Genomic DNA, 23,806 nt, shown 5'->3' with positions numbered 1-23,806 from the left:
CTAAATCTGTTCAGAACTAAGGGACGCTAAAGGAGAACATCAATACATATGCTATATATAGAGAGAGTAGGGCCCAAGCATGTGTGTGTGTGTGTGTGTGTGTGTGTGTGTGTGTGCAAGTATGTATCTGTAGATGTGTATGTGAGGATGTGAGTATTGGTGATATTTCTTTGAGGTACTGTGTGCTCCAGTGTGTGTGTGTGTGTGTGTGTGTGTGCGTGTGTGTGTGTGAAATGAGTCTCTCTCTCTCTCACTGTATTTCTTTCTCCATGTTTCTCGTGCAGCAGTGAACACACGCTGTGTCTCGGGGGGTTGCCACACCTGCTGCAGAGTAATTGTGGCGGCTCTGTCATTTAACTTCCCTCCAAAGATCTCGGCTTTAATTAAAACTTCACCATACACCTCTCTCTCTCTCTCTCTCTCTCTCTCTCTCTCTCTCTCTCTCTCTCTCTCTCTCTCTCTTTCTCTCTCTCTCTCTCTCTCTTCGTAAATAATGGGACGGCTGCTCCTCTGGAAGTTTCCACACTGAGCCCTCCACACTGCTGTGTTTGGGGCTTGAGTTTCAGGGTTGCCAAGAAACGCAGAATGATGCAAGGATTGTCAGATGTTTCTCATGTTCGGTGCTTTGAACTGTGTGTGTGTGTCTGTGTGTGTTTAGTTGTATGGAGTTGGTGTACAGGGAGTTAAAGTGGCAGGGCCATACTGTGTAATGTTGTTGATGCTGTTTTTGCGTGTGTTGTAACGCAGTGTTTAGGGTGTGTAATTAACAGTGTGGTGTTTTGTTTATGAGGATATGGTTTTTGATTTGATTTGACCATCCTCTCACTTTTCTGTAGGTTGTCCCACCTTCTGTGCTGACCCTGGTGTATTTAGGAGCGTTGTAGAAAAACGTGTGATTATCCACACAACCTCGAAATGTGTTCTCCCTCTGTCAGTCCTGTTCAGAACGCCCACATTCAGCACCTTTCATTCATTCATTCATTATCTGTATCTTATCCAGTTCAGAGTCGCGGTGGGTCCAGAGCACACCCTGGAGGGGGCACCAGTCCTTCACAGGGCAACACTCACTCTCATACATTCACTCACACACTCACACCTACGGACACTACTGAGTCGCCAATCCACCTACCAACATGTGTTTTTGGAGTGTAGGAGGAAACACAGAGAGAACACACCACACTCCTCACAGACAGTCACCCGGAGGAAACCCACGCAGACACAGGGAGAACACACCACACTCCTCACAGACAGTCACTTGGAGGAAACCCACACAGACACAGGGAGAACACACCACACTCCTCACAGACAGACACCCGGAGGAAACCCACACAGACACAGGGAGAACACACCACACTCATCACAGACAGTCTCCCGGAGGAAACCCACGCAGACACAGGGAGAACACACCACACTCCTCACAGACAGTCACCCGGAGGAAACCCACGCAGACACAGGGAGAACACACCACACTCCTCACAGACAGTCACCCGGAGCAGGAATCGAACCCACAACCTCCAGGCCCCTGGAGCTGTGTGATTGCGACACTACCTGCTGCACCACCATGCACCTGTTCGTTTAAATGATAATAAGCCACTGTTCACCCCACCCTGAGTGCACAGTAGTGAGAAGTGAGGAGCAGAAGCTCTGGTTTTTAGATGTTTCAGTTTTGGGACCATTTTTAAGTCGCCTTTGGAATAACATGAATTAGTAGTTTAAAATATATTATTTAACTATTTCTTAATGATTTAAAATGAAGAGGCTTGTAAAACTCTAGACTGTCTGGTGCGAAGTGTAGGATATGTCTCCTCCACAGTGTCCTCAACCACAGGCCTAAAGGAATCTACAGGCAGAATAAAAAAATGTCAAGCCGATATAATGACATTGTTGACATTTTCGCTGGCTGTGTAGCTCCCAGATTAAAGAGGAAGGCGCTAAATGTGAATTGTGTCATCGCTGTGCGGCGTCACAAATAAAACAAGAGCCAGTAAATTGTCAGATTTCATGTAGAGGCCTCTTTACTATTCCAGAGAAATGTCACGTGTAGACAGGTGTATCAGACAGCGCAGGGGCTCCAGAGGGCTACAGTCACCAGCAATGGGGCATATCCTGGAGATTTATATATTTCTCAAACATTTCTCTCAATATCAATATATTTACAAACACTGGAGCCCCTCAAGCACAATCCATTCATGCAAAACATTTAATAAACAAGCCAGGACTGAATGCTCTCCGCTTAAGGGGGCATGTCATTTCCATTTTTTTTTTAAGTGCATATGCTCATTAATGTGTGAATCTGGAGTCCACCAACCCACACACCGTGAAAAAAGGCCAACCAGTCAGTTTTCTGTGGGCTTTCTGAGACGGAAAATATTGGAATTTACAACGGCCCCGCCCCCTCCTTTGAGTCTGTCCAATTACAGTGCAGGACCCGCATTAAAGTAAGACCACAAAGACAAGGTTACACGCAGCAAAACAGACACAACGAGCGCAGAGGAGTAAGAGCATTTAAGAAAGAGAAGAAAGAGAACAGAGTGAAAATGGCTAAAAAAACAGACCTTCTGCTCCTCGCTCCTCACTGCTGTGCGCTCGGGGTCGGGGTGAACAGCGAGCGGCTCATTATCATTTAAAGGAACAGGCGCTGAAAGTGGCCGTTCTGAACAGGGCTGTTTACACAGGGGGAGAACACTGCTGTGGGGCTCGAACCTTGTGGTATTTTGACCAAAGCAGGTCACAGATGTTTCATTAAGAACCAGAACTGTGTTCACTCGTGGAGAAGGGGGAGACCATGTCCCATTTAAGTAAACCTTAACTCTTCTTAAGAATGAGAGGATGTGAGTACTCAGGATAACTCTGACTTCTAAATGGCCTGTTGCCGCCTGTTTCCAGCTCCTACCCTTTTCTTTCCCTATGACCCTGTACAATGAGTTTTAATTTTTCAAATGGGCAACAGAGCTCTGTGTGAGTGAACAGACGGAGCAGAGGAGATGAAGCACAGCCGAAGCATGAATAAGCATTAAGATTAATAATAAACCAGTAACATTCTGAAGTCAGCTTCTTCTCCAACTCAAACAGTGCAGAAGAGTAAACTTTAAAAGGCTGAAATTAGTGTAGCATCCTTTTAAACCTCTGTTTTTTAAAATCCTATAAAGATTGTTTACAAAGAGGTTAAAAATAACTTCTTATTCTGCTTTTACATTCCACCTTAAATGGCCAACGTTATGGAGCAGGGGACGACTGCTCTATGTTTGAATGTAGAACACGGGGCAAAAAATCACTTATTACAAGGCTGCAGTTTACATCTGTTTCATTTCATTTCTCCTTAAACGACTGACTTTGAGTATTATACACTTTTCTTTCCACATTAAATATTAATGTATAATATGCTGCCATTTTTATCACTATTATAAGTGGTAAATTTCATGAGGCTGATATTAGGTTATTATCCAGCTGTTCTGTTCCACATTAAATGGACACATTTAATATACATCAGTCTAAATTCTTGTAACATGATGCAGCTTTTATTGTGTAATGATCCTCTCCACCTTAAATGGTGCAGAAGTTGCATTCTGGCTTCTTATTTGAAATGAACTTCATGAGGAAGTGTTAGCTGCACTGTATAACTGTATAATATTTATAACACACAGTCACATTTTAATATTATTTTTCCATACTACCTTAAATTGGCAATTTTAGAAATCCATGCTAGCTGCATTTCAGTCCAGTCTTAAATGTGGGCTAATACCCCCACACGCACTATTTACTGAGAATTTTAAACACATTTTAAGGTTTTATGAGGCTTCTAACCCACAGTAACTCTTAAATTTTACATTTTTCCTTCCACCTTAAATGAGCACTCTTACTTGTATTTCACACTAAAATGCTGGCGTCTAACACACTGTGCCCCACCATCATGGTCCAGAAGTTACATTCTGGAGTAAATGTCAACAACGTCATTGTGTCAGCTTTATTTTTTTATTGTTGTTGTCTTCCGCCTGTAGTTTTCTCCAGGTTCATGTCTAAGGCCACGGTGTCTTAGAGAGAGATGCTCAAACTCAGACACACAAACACACTGCTGTCATATCACCTGGGAATTAGTGTGAACACACACACACGCACACAAACACACAGTTTACAAGCATACACACACACACACACAAGCACACTCGCTCACGCAACACAAACAAGCCCAATTACAGAAGTCCAGGCTTGTCTTGAGTCGCTGTAGAGAACAAACTCTTACACCTCTCTCTCTCTCTCTCTCTCTCTCTCTCTCTCTCTCTCTCTCAGTCTCTCTATCTCTCTCTCGCTCTCTCTCTCTCTCTCTCTCTCTCTCTCTCTCTCTCCCTTCCTCTCTTTCTCAGTCTCTCTCTCTCTCTAGCTCTCTCTCTCTCTCTCTCTCTCTCTCTCTCTCTTTCTCTCTCTCTCTCTCATATTCATAAAGCTTAGATTCTTGTTAGAGTGAATGCTCTTGAGAGGAGATAGAGCTGAAGTTGCTTTTGTCAGTTTGCTGCTCATTGATTATTAGTACGCCTATAACTGCTGCCTACTGTAGGTTCTAAATGTGATTGTAGATTCTATCAGAACAACATCCTGATTTATAATAAATAACATGAGACATACATTCATTATAAACTGGAGGCCATAGATATGACCCCATTATAGTATTATTTACAGTGTCAGTGAATACAGTACATTAGTGCAGGACATTTACTTATAAAATGCTTGTTGGTATTTTAATTGGATGCACAAACTTGAAGAAAAATCTTATATCAACAGCAATAATCATGTCTTTTAAATGCTATGCTAATTTAAAGGAGACATATGACATTTTCTCAAATGATTCTTCCACACATAGTGAAACAACTGTTACACTGATACCTAGTGGCCTGGATATTTCAGAAATTCTTTACTGTGATTCTTTTTATTTATATATATTTTAAGTTGTATTTAACGGTTGTGCATCAAGTAAGTGTCGCAGTCACACAGCTCCAGGGACCTAGAGGTTGTGGGTCCGAGTCCCGCTCCAGGTGACTGTCCGTGAGGAGTGTGGTGTGCTCCCTGTGTCTGTGTGGGTTTCCTCCGGGTGACTGTCTGTGAGAAGTGTGGTGTGTTCTCCCTGTGTCTGTGTGGGTTTCCTCCGGGTGACTGTCTGTGAGGAGTATGGTGTGTTCTCCCTGTGTCTGTGTAGGTGTCATCCGGGTGACTGTCTGTGAGTAGTGTAGTGTGTTCTCTCTGTGTCTGCGTGGGTTTTGTCCGAGTGACTGTCTGCGAGGAGTTTGGTGTGTTCTCACTGTGTCTGCGTGGGTGTCCTCCAGGTGCTCCGGTGTCTCATTTTGGTTGGTGGAAGTGTCCATAGGGGTGAGGGTGAGTGAATGTGTGTGTTGCCCTACAAAGGACTGGCGCCCCCTCCAGGGTGGGAACCCAGTGATTCCGGGAAGGCTCTGGACACACTGCAACCCTTTTTTTTTTTTTTTTTTAACATGTAATTACATATTGCAGCAGTTTCCTATCTTAAAAATGTGTGATGACATTCTGAGGTGAAATGATCTATAGTCGGAAAAATCCCTTTGTTCATTAACCGTGAATTGGGACAGTGCCATTTTGCGCAAATAGCAGTTTTCTCTTTTCGGTTTTGAACGGTGCTTAGTGTAAGAGCACAATGGAAAAGTACAGTGCAGAATCAAGTGTATTCATATCTAAATCTTGTGTAGTTTATTATTTATTGTCATTAATATTACTGTGAATATGCTTCAACAGAATTAGCAGGTATCTTTTAGTCTAAGCTGGAGTAGCTATAAAAAGCAGATAGCTGTTCCTTTGTTGTTTCATTATTAGGCCTTCAGAGGGTGTCATATGTTAATGTCTTTAGAGGGCAGCAGTGAATCCTGTTTGTTTATTTGATGTTTGTGTCTTTAGAGGGCGGTGTTTGTTAAGGACTTATTAAAGATACTTTGTGAGGTGCAGTAATATTTGTTTTTATTTTATGACTCAATAGTATTTTAGAATAGTTGTATTAAGAGGCACAGCTGGTTGGTTGGTGAAGGCCGAGCCTCTAATCCCAGCTCTCTGAAACCACATTAATATCTGGAGGATTATCTGTATCTGTGATTAATCTCGATGTTTAGTTTGAGGATGGCCTCTCGTCAGAAACTGATAGTGTCTTTCGTTTTGTATTTCATCCTCCAGCTGGGAGCAAGTCTTCTTCTGTGGGGGGAATTTATTACAAGCTCCGATTTGTAGAACTGCATTAGATTTATGGTGTTTATTGATTATAGAAAATAGCACCTTGTTGATGACTCAGGACTCATCAGCTCATGCATCAGCACTGCAGCCACTAACAGGCGACTGCTGTTCTGAGATCAGCCCACCAGCCAAATAACGTCTGGACAGTGGTGCTCCAGCGGTAATGGGGAAGAGGGGCTCTAATAAATAGTGCAGCAGCTGTTCTACGTTGTGTTACTGGAAACCTGCAGTGCTTCGGCTGTGGAGCACCTCACGCACAACACCGTTCTGATGAGCTGAGACACACTGCAGTCCATCTGTTGCTGTTCATACTTTGTTAGCCCTCATTCCCCCTGTTTGTCAGCGCTCAGGACCCCCACAGAGCAGGTGTGATGTGGAGGTGGATCATTCTCAGTGCTTCAGTGACATGGTGGTGGTGGTGTTAGTGTGTTGTGCTGGTGTAGAGTGGATCAGACACAGCAGTTTTTTTAATCATGGATCAGACACAGCAGAGTTTTTAAACCCCTCAGTGTCTGGACTGAGAACAGTCCACCGACCAAAAACACCCAGCCGACAGCGTCCTGTGTCACTGATGAAGGACTAGAGGACGACCGACACACACTGTGCAGCGACAGATGAGCTACTGTCTCTGATTTTACATCTACAAGGTGGACCAATGAGGGAGGAGTGTCTCACAGAGTGGACACAGGGTTTAAAAACTCCAGCAGTCACTGCTGTGCGTGATCCACTCGCACCAGCACAACACACACTAACACAGTTTCACTGCAGTGCTGAGACATCATGCCTGCCCTGTGGGGGTCCTGTGGGGGTCCTGACCACTGAAGAACACAAGCAAAGTATGCAGAGCCATATAAGGACTATAATTTTTAGTTGTAGATGTACAGAATGGTCAGTTGAGCTCAGAGAATGGACAGTGAATTTAAAAATAAGGAGGTCAGTGTCTGATTGGTGTATAATTTATTGATATAAATTAGACAAAATGAGCATGTTGTGGAATCATCAGTGGGAATGTAATTCAAAAGATGAGACAACATCAACAACAACAACAACAGAGAAACATGCCCAGTTTAAAGGGACAGTAAGTGAGGTTGGGTATTTGTGCTCCTGCTCTCCCCCTAGAGTTGGCAGACATTAGTGAGGGTCATTTTTAAGCTAAACCAAACAGGATTGGATTGAAATGTGAGTCCAGCGTTCCCAGCGAGTCGGAGTTGACTTGGAGCTCAGTTTAGAGCAGTGTGAAATGCTCCGAAGGTCAGGTGGCTTTACTCTCAAACAGCGGGAGAGCGGTGCTTCAGTCCACACCCCAGAACGGAGTTCTACAAGGAAAAGGCAGAAAGCTTTTTAGCAGCGGGGGGTCTCAGAGCAGAACTGTGCAGTAAGTGGAAAACACAAGCCCTTCAAAATTACCCCAGCCATTTGTGTTTATTCGGTGAATTGTTTATATAAACACAAGTGTATTAAAAGCAGGTTCACAGGCAGTGGATAATCGTTACTGCTGTTCCAAATGTTGCTTTAGTGAGTGACACATGAACCACATCCCTTTTTTGTTACTGAAATCCATGGCATTGAAGCTGAAAAAGAAGCACCCAAGAATTTCTGTCTCCAACATCTGCTGTTAAAGATGTTACAGTGGTGGACAGTGGGTTTGGGTTGGTGAGGTAATACGGACAGTGGTGGTGAATGGAATCAGACGACTAAAATCTCTCTCTCTCTCTCTCTCTCCCTCTCTCTCTCTCTCATATTCATAAAGCTTAGTTTCTCTTTAGAGTGAAAGCTCTTGAAAGGAGCTAGAGCTGAGCTTTTGTCAGTTTGCTGCTCATTGATTGTTCAATCCCAAAATGATTTTTTTTTTAAATATTTATTATTTGCGTAATGCGTATATGCGTAAATCCACAACAGAGAAGGGAATCATGGGGACATAGTGCACAGAGGCTTGCACATGTTGTGTCTTGCACCCCTCCAGAGTCTCTGTTATGTGTAGTGGCTCTGCAGTGTTGTGTGTTGAGTCTATTCTGATTGGCTGTCCACTAGCGGTGGTCAGACCTGAACAGTACTGAACTGGAGCAGATATAGTGTGTTTTATGTTTTCCAATTTTCTCCCATTTCCAATCGTCCTCTTCAAAGGAGCACAAGCTTTCCATTTCCTGCTCGTTTGTCTATGCTCTGGTTTGAATGTAGTCCCCCTAGTGGATATAGTAAGTTATGACATGGCATGGCCGAGCTGTTTATGTGGGTCTTTGAAAGATATAAAAGCCTTAAAACCCAGATATAGCTTCAGATGTAGATCAGGTTTTGGCTCTGCATTTTTAAAAAGGGTAGTGTCTTTTCCCTGTGTATCCATGGGTTTCCTCCTACAGTCTGAACACATGTTGGTTGGTGGAGTGACTGGGTGTGTGTGTGTATGTGTGCGAGCGTGCAGATGCAGCAGCTCATCTGTCCTCTCACTCTTCAGTGTGTCATTACAGACAGAGCCTCCGACCGCAGCAGAGAGTGTAAAACCACACAGTTAATGACCCTGAGTACTGGGATCCTATAGAAACACTAAACACACGCCGCAGACTGTAGGAAGAGCTTGTGTAAACCTGTGTCTGTGTAAACCCATGCGATCCTGTTTCCGTCCAAAGACTTTGGGAAGCTCTGTCTCTGTCCCACAACGATCCTTGGATACGATGCTGATAGCAGCAGGAATTAATTGATGTGCTTTGTCTCCTTGTGGTTTTCTCTCTCTCTAATGGCTCGGCAGTGTTGCTCCACTCAACACCAATTACTGAGCTGGTGTTTTGCAAGCAGAGGAGCCTGTGTGTACGAAAGAGAAGAGTGTTGATCATCTCTCTCTCTCTCTCTCTCTCGCTCTCTCTCTCTCTCTCTCTCTCTCTCTCTCTCTCTCTCTCTCTCTCTCTCTCTCGTATTCCACACCTGCAGTTGATAAAATGTAGGTCGATGGATAAAGAGAGAATAAACCACATATATGACATGTATACATTTGCTAACTCTCTCTCTCTCTCTCTCTCTCTCTCTCTCTCTCTCTCTCTCTCTCTCTCTCTCTCTCTCTCTCTCTCTCTCTCTCTCTCTCTCTCTCTCTCTCTCTCAGTGGGCAGTGTCCTGCAGACTCCAGTCTTCTCTAAGCAGCCGGGCAGCATTGTGTTCCCTATGGACTCTATGGAGAAAAGCAGGGAGGTGGTGTTTAGCTGCGAGGCTCAAGGACAACCTCTACTTTCTTACAGGTGGGACATCCGCCATCTCGCGATTTCACCCTGCAACAATGAACCTGCAGCTTTTATCTTACTCCAAAATTATAATTTTTTCAATTATTATTTTTTTCAAAACAAATGTATAAATGCTGTAGACAGCAGTGTGTGTTAATGTTTTGGGACACTACTGTATAAGGGTTTCCTCATAACTGCGCCACAGAAGTATGACCATATAAACAGCCTGTAATGGTCAGGCTCCGCTCAAGGAGCATCTTGTTTTCAAAAAATATCATGCCACCAGCTGCACCGAGAATCAAACCCAACAGAATGGTCCATTGTGGGTATTCTGTCCCCACTAGGGTTCATTGTCAGTAAGATCTTCAAAATGTAGCATGTATATATTCATACAATGTCTCCGTTGTGATTTGCAGGTGTTTTGCAATCACTCAGCATGCTCCCGTCCACTGGGGGCACTCTTTCACTGTGTCAGGCCCTGGTCCTGTCTTCTGTTTTCCCCGCCTTGTGCTCTTGCACATGGCTCTGTTTGTTGTTGTTCCTATCTCCGCCCTAGTCCTGCTTCTGTCTCATTATTGTCTCCAGGTGTTCCTCGTTTGTCTTGTCCTGATATACCCCTGTAGTTTGAGTGCTCCTTTGTCTGGTGTTGTGTGCATAGATGGTCTTTCTGTTTTTAAACATGTCTACCCCTGTTCATGTCTGTCTCCTGCTTGTCTTTCTTTAGTTCATGTTTTAATCTTGTCTAGTTTCTCTCTATCTACCTGTTTGTTTTGTTTGTATTTTGCTTCCTTCTTTTTTAATAAATTCCTTGCGTTTACATCCATCTCCTCGTCCTCCCTGCTCAGCTGTGACACATCGAATATTCTTATTGTTATTCTTATTATGAAAATATTATAATACATTTTATTACAGACTGTTCTCATTACAGACTTTTCTGGAAAGTGTGTATTATTTTATTGATAGATAATATTTCTAATTTTCTACAGATTAACTGGTCAAAAGCTCCTAAAATTAGTAGAAATGTTATGTAAAATGATGAGTAATCTTATTTTTGAATATTTTTGAAGCAGCCTTCACAGTGAGTAATGTTACAAATACAGATTTAAGGTGTCACTGCTGCAGAGACTGCTGGAGAGACCAGATTTAGGAGCTTGATTAAAACAAAAAAAAACCTTCTGCCCGGTTCCTGACCACATGCTTCATTAGTTTATCGATGGCCGAGTGTGTTCTGTCCGAGCCGAGTGTCTGCTTCAAATCAATCTGTTTTTGCACTCTGCGACTACGAGGTGGGCTTCATCCAGACAATTCCATTTACTGCCCCCCTCAGATCGAGCTAGGCTAATGGATGAGCTAATCAGCCGCTTCCTGTTTCCTGTCAGTTCGGCCTTGAGCCGGACGTCTTCCTCCAGCTCCTCCAGACTTCATCACTTTCAGAACACATTACTGTGCTACACCCAGCGTACACCGTATAGCACTGCTAGCTGCTGGCGGTTAGCGTGTCAGCCATGTACATCCTCACCTTCTGTCTTTTTCCCTCTTTTTGTCAATGGGAAATGCACAGTCCACACTTCAGAATGCTACTGACTCCCTAATCACCCTCTTTGGATTTCAGTCTTTCAGGCCTGAATTTAACATTACATTTCTCACCTGAATATCAGGATCCAGCCCACACTACAGGAGTCATGATTATTGAGCATGTTTCATATTTACGTTTCACAATCAGGGCAGACACGACTGCACTGGGTGAAGATGTTAATGAGCCTCTCGCTGTTCACCCCGACCCCGAGCGCACAGCAGTGAGGAGCGAGGAGCAGAAGCTCTGGTTTTTAGCCGTTTTCACTAGGTTCTCTTTCTTCTCCAATCTCGTTTTCTCAGTTTTTACTCAGTGTTATTATTTTTGTGTGTTATTGCTGTGATTGGACAGACTCAAATGAGGGGGTGGGGCAATTCTAAAGTCTCTGCACTTGACGTCAAAAGCAGAACAGGATCAGAAAGACTCGTTTTATCCCAAGTTTGATGATGTAAGAAGCTCACAGAAAACTGATGGGGTGGTGTTGTTTAAAAAATGTGAGTCGGTGGGCTCCAGATCCTGGAATTAATTTTGAGAGCTACTGCACTGTAAAAGTGCAACTCGTGTAACACGTTGGAAAACTCAACTCTCAACTGAAGTGAATGTGATGATGTGAAGTGAAGATATATTCACAGTCATTATTAAAAATTAAATAAAAAAAAAAAAAACATTTAAAAAAGACAAAAAAAATATACATATCTGTTATTTACTGGTAATAAACATTAACTATATGATATACACTTGAAACATTATTAATTCATTCATTCATTATTTGTAACCGCTTATTCAGTTCAGCGTCGCGGTCTTGAAACATTAACTTTATTTTATAATTAAGGCATTAATATTAAACTATGTTCATTACCACAGCTTAGGAAAGGTGTATGAGTTTGGTGTTGGAACTGGTGGGAGTTGTGCCACTTGAAAAAACAGTGGAATGCCAGGTTTGTGGTAGGGGTGTAGAAAAAAATCGATTCAAGCTTGAATCATGTTTCTAACATTGAACAATTCAGAATCAATTCTCATTTTCAAAAAAAAACATTTTTTTTTTTTTTTTTTTGGTGGGGGGTTGCCGGTGTGCCTTCTCAGCCACCGTAGTGCTAGGCAAAACAAGGAAGCAGCATGGGCTATGTACAGGCATGTAAGTCTCATAGGCTACAGGGGGGGGGTGTAGTGTTGTGTTACGTTGTTTGTTGTTGAGCTGCTAAGGAATGGAGGATGAAGAAAAAGAAATCCCACCACCTCCGCGGACTTTGAAACCAACCATTTGGAAACATTTAGTATTTGAAAGAATTAGAAAAAAATATCGAATCGTGACCCCAAGAATCGATTCTGATTCCAATCATGGGATTCCCAAAGATTTGCATCCCTAGTTTGTGGTGGGCTGTCTACATGTAGCTGTGGTGTGATTTCAGAGACCCCCCAGAGGTGAAGCGGACCGCTGTTGTTGAGCCACTGAGTAAACACAGCTGGTGTGCATTTGTTTTGTCTGGGGTTTTTCAGACGTTTTCATGTCTCTTGTAGGGATTTAAGGCAGAGTGTCTCCTGTCTCCGAAACCAGATGGTTTTCTAATGCCACGTAATGTGTGTGTGTGAGAGAGCTCCAACACCAGAAGCATGTGCTGAGTAAATGGAGCGGCTCAGCTGCAAGGTTCTGATTAGATTACAGTCAAAGAGTAACACACTCCGCCTTCAGCGAGACTTCAGCCAATCTCATGACTTCCCATTAACCGCCCATTAAAGCCTTCGTCTAACAGGGGCTCCACTCCATTTTATACCACAGGTGCCTCCCATCGCACCGTCTGATTGGTGGAGAAGCATGTTACCTGTGCTGGTACCCCCCTGGGTAAAACGGTGATACAGATACGGCACTAAACAATGTTGACTTAACACACTTCAAGCATAGAATATTAAATGATTTGAACACATGCTTTGTTTTTCCAGATCAGGGTGAGGAAAACAGAATTGAGGAGACCACTTCATTTTGAGGATGAGGTTGTGGAAACACCTTGCAATTTGCATTTCTAAAACCAATACCTGAAGACGTCTAATAATGCAAATTAGTGTGCAATTAAAATAATTAAAATTCCAGCTTAGAAATAATTGTGATGTTCCACTGAGCAGTAAAAAGGGAGAATAGAGCCCCTGTCATTGCTACTCTGAGCTCAAAACTATGGAAACTGCACTATGTAACTGTTGGAGGACGGTAGGAAACCACTCTGTAGGGCAGCCGTGACAGAAATGCAATCAGGGAGAGAGTATTTTGTTGGGATTCAGTGGAATGAGCTGAAAGAAAATCTGCATTCCACAAGCTCAAACCTGTCTGGTGAATTTGCATCATGTGAATTTCTACAAATGTGTAACCGAGGGACGATGTAAGATATAATATATAGTATACAATGCTTCCCACTAACTACCGCTGAGTCTCCTGCTGAGGCTGAACAAGTTGGAGTTTTGATGTTTACAAATTTGAAGCCCAGGGACTACACTGGGTTTTCACAGCTTTGGGGAAAGCAGCCTCGGAAGAAGATGTGTTCGGAAACTCTCAAAATTAAAATCAACGATAACAAATGTGTTCATTAAACACCTGCGTCTGCGACATGGCTTCAAACATCTAGTGGTCTGCATCTACGGTGGTCTGTGGTGAGGGGAAAGTCTGAGATCTTTCACATTTACAGTGGGTAAATGATTTGACAGGTCTGGACTCTTATTTAAGCAGCCAAGGTCCTCTCACCCTGCCGAACCTGTCCAGAAATCACAGAGTTTCAGCTGGATGTCTCAGTGGAGGCTTCGTCTTCTCCCTGAAGGAGTTTGGGAGTGGGTTTCTTCTCCTGGTGAAATGCTGTCCCAGGAGCAAATTCAAAACTAACCTTGGATTAAAAACACCCTGAATTTTGTGTTACACAAACATCACAATCGGGTCTAATAATAAAATATTAAAGTGGACATATTATAAAAACAATAAGTCTCTTACTCTGTGAATGTCTCCAACAGCGTGAGAATCTGGAGTCCACCAACCCACACACTGTGAAACAAGACCCACCCAGTCAATTTTCTGTGTGCTGCCCAAGTCAGAAAACACAGGATAAAACGAGTCGTTCTGATTCTGCTCCGCTTTTGACATCAAATGCAGAGACATTAGAAAGGTCCCGCCCCCTCGTCTGAGTCTGTCCAATCACAGCGCAGGACCCACATTTAAGTAAGAACACAAAGACAAGGTTAAATGCAGCAAAACAGACACAACAAGCATGGAGAAATAAGAGCACTGAGTAAAAACTGAGAAAACGAGAATAGAGAAGAAAGAGAACAGAGTGAAAACGGCTAAAAACCAGAGCCTCTGCTCCTCGCTCCTCACTGCTGTGCGCTCGGGGTCGGGGTGAACAGCGAGCGGCTCGTTATCATTTAAAGGAACAGGTGCTGAAAGCGGGCGTTCTGAACAGGGCTGTTTACACAGGGGGAGAACACTGCTGTGGGGTTTGTTCAATGCCCACCTCAGTTCACTGACGGTGAGGAGTTTGGTGTTTTCTCCTTGTGGCTGTGTGGATTTCCTCTGGTTGCTTCAAATTAGTTCCACAGCCCATACACACACACGTTGACAGGTGGAATGACTGTGTGAAACTGTCCACAGGTGTGAGTGTGTGAGTGACTGAGTGAGTGTGTGATGCCCTGTTCCAGGGCGATTCTGTGTAGTGTTTGGACTCAAAGCAACCCCGAAAATTATTGAGTGTCCACAATAAACAACTGAATGAATAAATGAATTCATGAAGCTATACGGTGGCACGGTGGCGCAGCAGGTAGTGTCGCAGTCACACAGCTCCAGGAACCTGGAGGTTGTGGGTTCGATTCCCGCTCCGGGTGACTGTCTGTGAGGAGTTGGTGTGTTCTCCCCGTGTCCGCGTGGGTTTCCTCCGGGTGCTCCGGTTTCCTCCCACAGTCCAAAAACACACGTTGCAGGTGGATTGGCGACTCAAAAGTGTCCGTAGGTGTGAGTGTGTGAGTGAATGTGTGTGTGTCTGTGTTGCCCTGTGAAGGACTGGCGTCCCCTCCTGGGTGTATTCCCGCCTTGCGCCCGATGATTCCAGGTAGGCTCTGGACCCCCCCGCGACCCTAAATTGGATAAGCGGTTACAGATAATGGATGGATGGATGAAGCTATACAAGCGTAACCACACATCTTTGTCCACAACAGGTGCACCTTAAACTAACTGAGATCACTAATGACACAAGCCCTCGAGAAAAGTGGACACATGGTGTGATAAATACTCCTTAGGTTTTAATTTACAATTTAAGTGCTTTGTCTTTGAAGTTTAGAGCACTAAAAACACTCATTTGTCTCCTATGACGTGAAAATGGGCTCCGTCTACAGCTCGGTCCTGCTACAGAGTGTGAAATGTAAATGTCCCTGGCCTGAGCACCACTCTCATTCCTTCTCCCTTAAAAGCCTTTGTGAAAAGCACTCATCCTCTGAGACGCAGGAATGTGTTCGGACTCTTCACACCTCGGAAAAACACACACCTCCAACTCATCAGCTACAAACTTCTGCTCTGTAGGTGGGGGATGGGCAGAGAGAGAATTTAAATTCAGGTTTTATTGTAATTTGATTTCTAATACACACACGCACACACACACACACACGGCAGATGTTAAAGCTCAAACTTTGCATGAATATTTAAGGTGGAATTAGACATCTGTTTGACTGGCCTGGACTAATGTGTTTAAGGAGGAACACAGCATCACTCAGAATCACTCAGAGTTAACTGCAGAATTTAAGGTGGAATGGGATTCCATCAAAACTGAACTGAACTTCTGTATTTAAGGTGGAACACAGCATCCATCAAAACTCAACTTAGCTTGGGTATATATGGTCCTGATGCATATTTTTAAGGTGGAACATGGCATCTGTCTAAATGTCCGAATTTAATGTGGTGAACGCATCCATTTAAGGTGGAACAGGGCATCTGTTAAAATTTAATGTGGAACCAGACATCTCTCAAAATTAACCACAGGCTACATGCTTTAAGGTGGAAGTTCAAACCCCTTTCCCCCTGTTCTTCAGCGCTCAGGACCCCACAGAGCAGGTGTGATGTGGTGGTGGATCATTCTCATTGCTGCAGTGACACTGACGTGGTGGTGGTGTGTTAGTGTGTGTTGTGCTGGTGTAGAGTGGATCAGATACAGCAGTGCTGCTGGAGTTTTTAAACCCTGTGTCCACTCACTGTCCACTCTGTGAGACACTCCACCCTCGTTGGTCCACCTTGTAGATGTAAAGTCAGAGACAGTAGCTCATCTGTCGCTGCACAGTGTGTGTCAGTAAAGGAGGGGGAGGGGACAGTGAGCAGCAGGCATGTGTGTGTATGTGTGTGTGTGTGTGTGTATGTTTACAGAGCCCAGGGTTAGATTCACAAAAACACGACGTGCATCTAAACATCTGCCCGATCATCCCACTCATCATGACACACTTCTCGTCTCACACACTCCTCTGCTCCAGTCCCGACAAACTCAGGAGCACAGTTTCACGAGGCGGTCAAGCCCTGACCCACACACGGCTGATTAAAATCCCCCTCACCCCCGACTGCTGACCAACTGCCCTCTCTCTTTCTGGAATCCAATCACAGCTGAGTAATCTCTTTCAACTTTTAGATCACCGTCCAGATCCTGGCGTTTCCCCCAGGGGTATCAGAGACAGCGCTCTGACGTGGCCACGACGCAAACAGAGCCACAAGATTAAAACCACGGTCACTCACTGTTCACCCCTTGTCCACAGGGGGCGCCATATCTAGATCACCATTGTTATTCACTTCACCTGAGTGATGGTTTAATCTCCAGTGCAGACTCTAGCTTTGTAAAGTGCTAATAGTCGCGTTAATGACTTGTGGGTTTGTTTTATAGTGTTTAATGAAGTTAAAGCAACACTAGGTAAAGTTTGTCATTTTTAGCCCTGGGCTTCCTTTACAGTCTCAGGGTGGAATTCACTTTTACAGAACTGCCTTTAAATCAAGGTGGAGGGAGGAGGAGTGGTTTCCTACCCTCCTCCAAAAATTACATGGTGCCGTTCCTACAGTGCTGAGCCTGGAGTAGTAATGACAGAGGCTCCATTCTCCATTTTACAGCCCAGGGACGCATCACAGTCATTTTGAAGCTGTAGCTTTAAGGTAAAATAACTGCCTAGTGTTGCTTTAAATAAAAGTTGAGCTTAGTCTTTTTCCTGGACATTCTTCTCAGTCTGTGTTCAGTGTGGTTTACTCTGCAGTGTTTCCCTAAGCGCAGTCCCGTCTGCAGAGGTGTCGCTGATGTGTGCAAATGAGCCGGACCCTGGGAGCATTAGGGAGATGGTGTTTTTTGTTTAGGGAAATGTGAAGTGTCCAGATAAACAAGTGGAAGTGGGTGGAGAGAATTGATGGGTCTAATTTTGTAATCCGTGTTGTGACATTAATTATTCCCTTTTAAAATCCCAATCAATGCCGGACAGTTCCGGCTCAACATTTCCAAATGTCAGCCATCATTTATAATTAAAAGCATTCAGCGCCTGGGTGCTGTGGTCAGTGTGGACGGACGGGGGTGGGGGTGGGATGAGGGGTAGGGGTGGGGTGTGGTTGTGGAGGGGGTGATAACAGAACGTGAGGCGTGATGTTTGGGATCGGATGCTGTATACATGAGCGATGAGTCCCAGCCCAAACCCGGGCCTGGAATCCAGCGCTATTGATTCATCCGGTGCTTGTTTGCTGTAATAAGGCGGTATGGGGAAAGGGGAGGAGAACCAGCTGCCACCTTAAATGAAATCCATCCTCCGGTGATTGTGGAGAATTCCTGAGAAGATCAGTCGGTCCCAGACACGCACAGAGCTCAGAGCGTCGGTGTCTGATTGCTCCGACGCTGTGATTAAGCTCTGATGCTGTTCCACCACGGGTTCAGAAAGATGGATGGTCATAAGATTGCTGCGCTTTATTGCCCAAGACACATCGGACACTGTGATTGGACGGCACAGTTTGTTTTCTCTCTTAAATCACAGAAATGAAGGCTGTCATTAGGTCCATCATAGCAGTATCAGTGTCTGACATAGCTGTGAGGATCTGATGGCATTCAACCACATAATGTTGAAATCCAGTGCTGATGTTGGATGATCAGTGCGAGATGAGTCCATTCTATGTAAATCTAAGGGTTAAAGAGGTTGGAAAACACTAACTCTCTCTCTCTCTCTCCCTCTCTCTCTCTCTCTCTCTCTCTCTCTCTCTCTCTCTCTCTCTCTCTCTCCCCTCTCCCCCCCTCTCTCACCCCCCCACTCTCTCCCCTCTCTCTCTCTCTCTCCCCTCTCTCTCTCTCTCTCTCTCTCTCTCTCTCCCCCCCCCCCCCCCCTCTCTCTCTCTCTGTTATTTAAGGTGGAAGCTGAATGGCACTATCCTGAGTCCTAAGCCGGGTTCTCACTACAGTCTCTCTGGAGGGAACCTGAGGATCAGTCGTCTGAATAAAGACCAGGACTCGGGGACGTACCAGTGTCTCGCCTCCAACTCTTTCGGCACCATCGTGAGTCGAGAGGCCAGTCTCACCTTCGCCTGTGAGTCCCAGCTTTCTCCTCCATGTCTCCTCTCTGTCCTCTTCTGCTCAACATGGTCAGGGTCACAGTGAGGGGGGAATATAAAAAGAGCCTGTGACAAAGTAGTAGTGTACGCATAGTGTCATCAAAAATAGGAACGCTCCCCGACTAGCACAGGCTTCAGCACAGACAGAGTCTGGATCCAGGTTCTGAGTGAGAGTGGGACGGAGAGTTGAAACCCGGTTCTGAATCTGATATTAATCATTCTGGGTTTGGTTCCGCATCTGTGGACCTTTAATGTTCCACCTTAAGTGATGCCGTAGTTTCTCTTTTGACTCTTTACGTCTTAAAGGAGGAATCTCAAACACTGACAGAAAGAGTTTAGAACAGAGACTGTGGTACAGAAGCAATACAGTGGAGAGAATTGTCTGCCTCCTTCTCCTCGACCTCAGGACGAAGCTCACGCAGGTTGCCAGGTTGAAGGATCCTTCACGAACTAAAGCAAGATGGGTTTGTGAACTTTGGACTGTAATAGAAAAAAGGATGTGACATGATCAACAGTTTTACACAGAAAAGTGTTCATCATTTCATTAAAACATCTGCCACTGAAAAGCAAAAAGTCAATGAGCCAATCCACCAACTTTTTTCACCTGAAACATTTCAGTACACGTATGTTATCTTCCCTATACATTTTCCCCTTCCTCCTTAAATGTTATTTACAGAGGTTTGCTTTCTGGTCTCAATTTTCACATTCAAACCTTTAGTTCCACCTTAAATTACGAGACTCATATTGGCTTTATCTGCCGCCTAACTATACGTCTACGCAAGGCTGAGTTAGTTTTTGAAACACAGCCCTTATTCCTCACTTTCTTTGTTTAAAACACCTTTAATCTACACATACGCATCTGTATTTTAATAGCTTTTCAGAAATGACTTGCTGCTACCTGATGAGGAGAAACAGAGCCCACTCTGCCTCTGTCCTGACGTCCTGATGGACTCAAGCTCTCTAAACCTTTCAAAAACTTCACCACTATTTCCTCTCCTTTTACTCCGTCTCTGCTCACTGAGATTTTTTGAAGGATGCTGAGGCTTTTTAAATCTGGTAAAAATCTAACGATTGCTCGCTCTCTTCTATGGCTGTGGTAAGCTATGTTTTGTGTTTCATACCTGGCAACCCGGTCTGTGGAAAGTATAGTGGGGATTGGGCAATGGGCGGATCACTAGTCTAAGCACAAAACAGTTCCACCAGTGTTTTGTTTCTCTGATGACACAGTCAGTGTTTAGTGCTTAGTTCAGCAAATGCGTTACAGATTGCTCCTTTAAAGAGTGCAGCAGTTGTATTCTGGTGTCTATATAGTGCCGCATGTAACTGCCAGACCATTTAAGGTGGAATGTGAAATTTGCCAGCTTCTGCTTGGAGTAAACAGGGTTTAACTATGTAACAGAAGTGGGCTTGAGTCTCAAGACCAATCCCCTGCACTGACAGAAAGATGGGGGCAGGGGCAGTGAAGGAACAGTGTTTTCTTCTCCATCAATATCCATGGCTGAAATTCCCTTGAGCAAAGCACCTAAGCCAATGTGTGTGTGTATGTGTGTGTGTGTGTGGGGCGGTAAAACACCATAGCCATTAGTGACCGAGACTCTAAGAGCGTAATTGAACCTGCGGTTCTCAGAAACAGCCGGATGGCTTACTTCCTCTTTCCTGTCCATCTACACTCACACTGGCCAATCCTGGTGGTCTGCCAGCTCCCATTTGCATAAGTAAGCAGTCAGCACTCTCTCCTACACAGTGCTGTGTGAGCATCCAAGTGAAAAAATGCCGGTGCTAGTCATCACAAACTCAGACTGGAGGCAAGGAAGAACCATTTCGACAGAAGGTAGTGACCAAACGACACTGGTCTGATTCAAGTGGGTGGTGGATCATTCTCAGTGCTGCAGTGACACTGATGTGGTGGTGGTGTGTTAGTGTGTGTTGTGCTGGTGTAGAGTGGATCAGACACAGCAGTGCTGCTGGAGTTTTTAAACCCCTCAATGTCTGGACTGAGAACAGTCCACCGACCAAAAACATCCAGCTGACAGTGTCCTGTGTCACTGATGAAGGACTAGAGGACGACCGACACACATTGTGCAGCGACAGATGAGCTACTGTCTCTGACTTTACATCTACAAGGTGGACCAACGAGGGAGGAGTGTCTCACAGAGTGGATAGTGAGTGGACACAGGGTTTAAAAACTCCAGCAGCACTGCTGTGTCTGATCCACTCTACACCAGCACAACACACACTAACACAGCACCACCACGTCAGTGTCACTGCAGCTCTGAGAATGATCCACCACATCACACCTGCTCTGTGGGGGTCCTGAGCACTGAGGAACAGGGGTGGGGTGGGCAACATGGGTAAGAAAGTTTGCAGAGCAACAGAGTAAGAAAATGTGGTCAGTGGAAGCACAGTGTGGACAGTGACTGTAGAAACACAGAGGTCATTTTAAGGCCATTTCTTAAAGGCCAGATAAAACGATGCCAGATGACCATGGTGCCCTGGCCTTGGTGGACTCTCTGTAGACTGACCAGCTGTAGAGCTCCTGTGGCCTTTTTTCATCTCCATCCACAGTGGAGAGAGAGTGCTGGTGATCTCAGATTGAGTTGTGACTGTGGGCTGTGTCCGCACCAATGCCACGTGTGCTCTCAAACGCTCCGGCCTTGTTTCACTCCCTGCTGGGCTGGAGATGATGGAACCCACCAGCAGGACCAATCTAATTCTCCACGGTGGGATGAGGGGGGATTCCACTGTCACATGAAGACGATTGGCTGACAGACCCATCTATCGTTCCCGGCTCCTGACCTTACACGAGCTGGCGTTGTCGTCTCACGCGTCTCCATCCATCTTCTTTATTACTCCGACTATAGCTTAATTAACTCTGCGTGTGACGGAGCGGCGCAGGTTCAAGAGAATAATTTAAAGGGCCGCTGATGTTATGAGACGGGAGCTTTTCTAACGCGGCGGCTAATGTGGGAGAACTCCGGTGGAAAGATGAGTGGCGGCCGTGGGAGATTACAGCATGCTAAGCAGTTTGATACATTAGCAGGAGCAGTATTTGTGGTATATGGCATTTTGTTTTGATGCAGATTAGTTCACAACCTACACTTGTGTTTACAGGCTTAAAAACAGCATCTGATTCTGCGGTTGGTGAATGGGATTTTAAAGGAAATCCCTTGTACAGTGCCTATGTACATGAATGTGGGGATCTGGAGTCCACCAACGCACACACTGTGAAACAAGGCCTCCCTGTCAGTTTTCTGTGTGCTGACTAAGTCTGAAAACATGGGATAAAACGAGCCGTTCTGAGACTTTGGAAATGCCCCACCCCCTTGTCTGAGTCTGTCCAATCATAACGATGGGTTTGGGTTTATGCGAGAGCGCAAAGACGAGGTTAAACGCAACAAAACAGACAGAGAAATAAGAGCACGGAGAAATAAGATCGCTGAATAAAAACGGAGAAGAAAGATAACAGCAAAAACAGCTGAAAACACAGAGTTTCTGCTCATCACTCTTCACTGCTGTGCGCTCGGGGTCGGGGTGAACAGCGAGTGGCTCATTATCATTTAAAGGAACAGGTGCTGAAAGCGGGTGTTCTGAACAGGGGCCGTTTACACAGGGGGAGAACGCATTGATCTCTGTGGTATTTTGATCATAAACTATGTTCCCTGGTGGAAAAGGGGAGAGTATGTTAAACTATGACCTGCTAGAAGCGTCTATAAACCGTATGAGAAAGGTGGACGTCTTCTTTGAAGGGGCCACTTTGCCATTTGTGCCCACTGCAGGCTTTTAGCAAACACAACGCAAGCTTCATTTCCATTACTTCTGCTTTCTGAACAGAACAAAATGATTTGAAGCCTGGCTTTAATTATCGGCTTATTCATTAGTGCCGGAGTGTTTGGACGGCGGGATTCGTTCCGTCGCAGAGTTGTTTTATTGAAAGCTTTCTTGGGGGAGCTGTCGCGCTTGATTATTCTTATCGCTCGCGGCCCTGGGGGGCTGGAGGTGTCCAAAAGGGAGCGGCTCTAATGAGGGAGATATTTCTGCCGTCCTTCAAGACGCTACTGTCCGGCTGGTGTGTGTTTTTCTTCCCTCTCTCCTTTCTGTGAATGCGGCTGGGTTGATTGCACAGATAGCGAAGAGCTGCTGGAGGAAATGAGAGGATTGTGGGGGACGTGTGAACGTGGTAATTGAGTTCTGGGGTTCGGAGAGGTGTTTTAATTAAAGTGAGAGAGAGAGAGAGAGAGAGAGAGAGAGAGAGAGTGAGAGAGAGAGAGAGAGAGAGAGAGAGAGAGAGAGAGAGAGAGAGAGAGAGAAAGCCCCACCACACAGAGCCATAATCATGCGTATTGCGTCTTTATCTTCCGTCCGAATTATTACATTTCTCCGGGAACATCCGTCCAGTTCCTCTCTTTTTCATTCGTCCACTCTAAAGAACGACTGTCCGAGATTAGGCTTCATTAATTCAGCCCTGTCCAGCTCAGAGCTTTGTGCTGTAACTTTCCTAGACACTGCTGAGTAATGGAGGATATACTCACTGGTTCTGGTAAAGGTCCACACTTGGAACACTGATGTGAGGATTTGATGGCACTTACAGCAGCCCTTTAAATGGCACTCATTACTGTGCAGAAGTCAGAGACCACCCCACACGTCTTCCATTCCCTGTCAAAATGGCGTATAACTTTAACCACTTCATCCTGAGCAGGTTTGCGGTGGGTCCGGAACCCACCCATTGGAGTCAAGGCAGGAAGACCGCCCTGGACGGGGCAACAGTCCATCTCAGGGCATCACACACATCACACAGCACTCACCCCAGATTTGACACCACAACTCCACGTGTCAATGCATGTTGTTGGACTACAGGAGGAAACCCACACAGAAACAGGGAGAACACACTCGACAGTGACTCGAAGAGAAGATGCGACCATGTTAGTCATTTGTAATCATCAGAGAAAAAAATCATCGACCAGCTGCTGTTTACAATGTTTCACCAAGCACCGACCAATAGAAACGCTCCACGCCCCCAACTTCAGCATCAGTTTTTACAGCTTCCATTCTTTTCATGAGACTTTCATCCAAAGATCAGTCTGAGAGGTTGGTTGAACTTTCTGTTTCTCCTGATCCCAGGGGCATTCAAAGACGATGAGGTCTGGGCTCTGGGGGCCGCTCCTGGACACAGTTCACAGCAGCTTATTTATTATTATTTTGTTTCTATTTCCTTTC

General features: G+C 44.9%; 1 protein-coding gene across 1 annotated transcript in view; it reads left to right on the top strand.

The window, feature by feature from the left end:
* Positions 1–23,806, top strand: part of cntn4 (contactin 4) — a 239,177-nt gene that overhangs the window by 66,309 nt on the left and 149,062 nt on the right. Inside the window, exons 3-4 of the mRNA XM_066663326.1 lie at positions 9,335–9,467; positions 18,392–18,567. Of these exons, the coding sequence (XP_066519423.1) occupies positions 9,335–9,467; positions 18,392–18,567 (309 nt within the window). The remainder of the gene's footprint in view (positions 1–9,334; positions 9,468–18,391; positions 18,568–23,806) is intronic.

The sequence above is a fragment of the Hoplias malabaricus genome, chromosome 3 (genome assembly GCF_029633855.1).
Source record: "Hoplias malabaricus isolate fHopMal1 chromosome 3, fHopMal1.hap1, whole genome shotgun sequence".
NCBI lineage: Eukaryota > Metazoa > Chordata > Actinopteri > Characiformes > Erythrinidae > Hoplias > Hoplias malabaricus.
The sequence above is the reverse complement of the archived record's forward strand: the minus strand, read 5'-3'. Positions and strand labels throughout refer to the sequence as shown.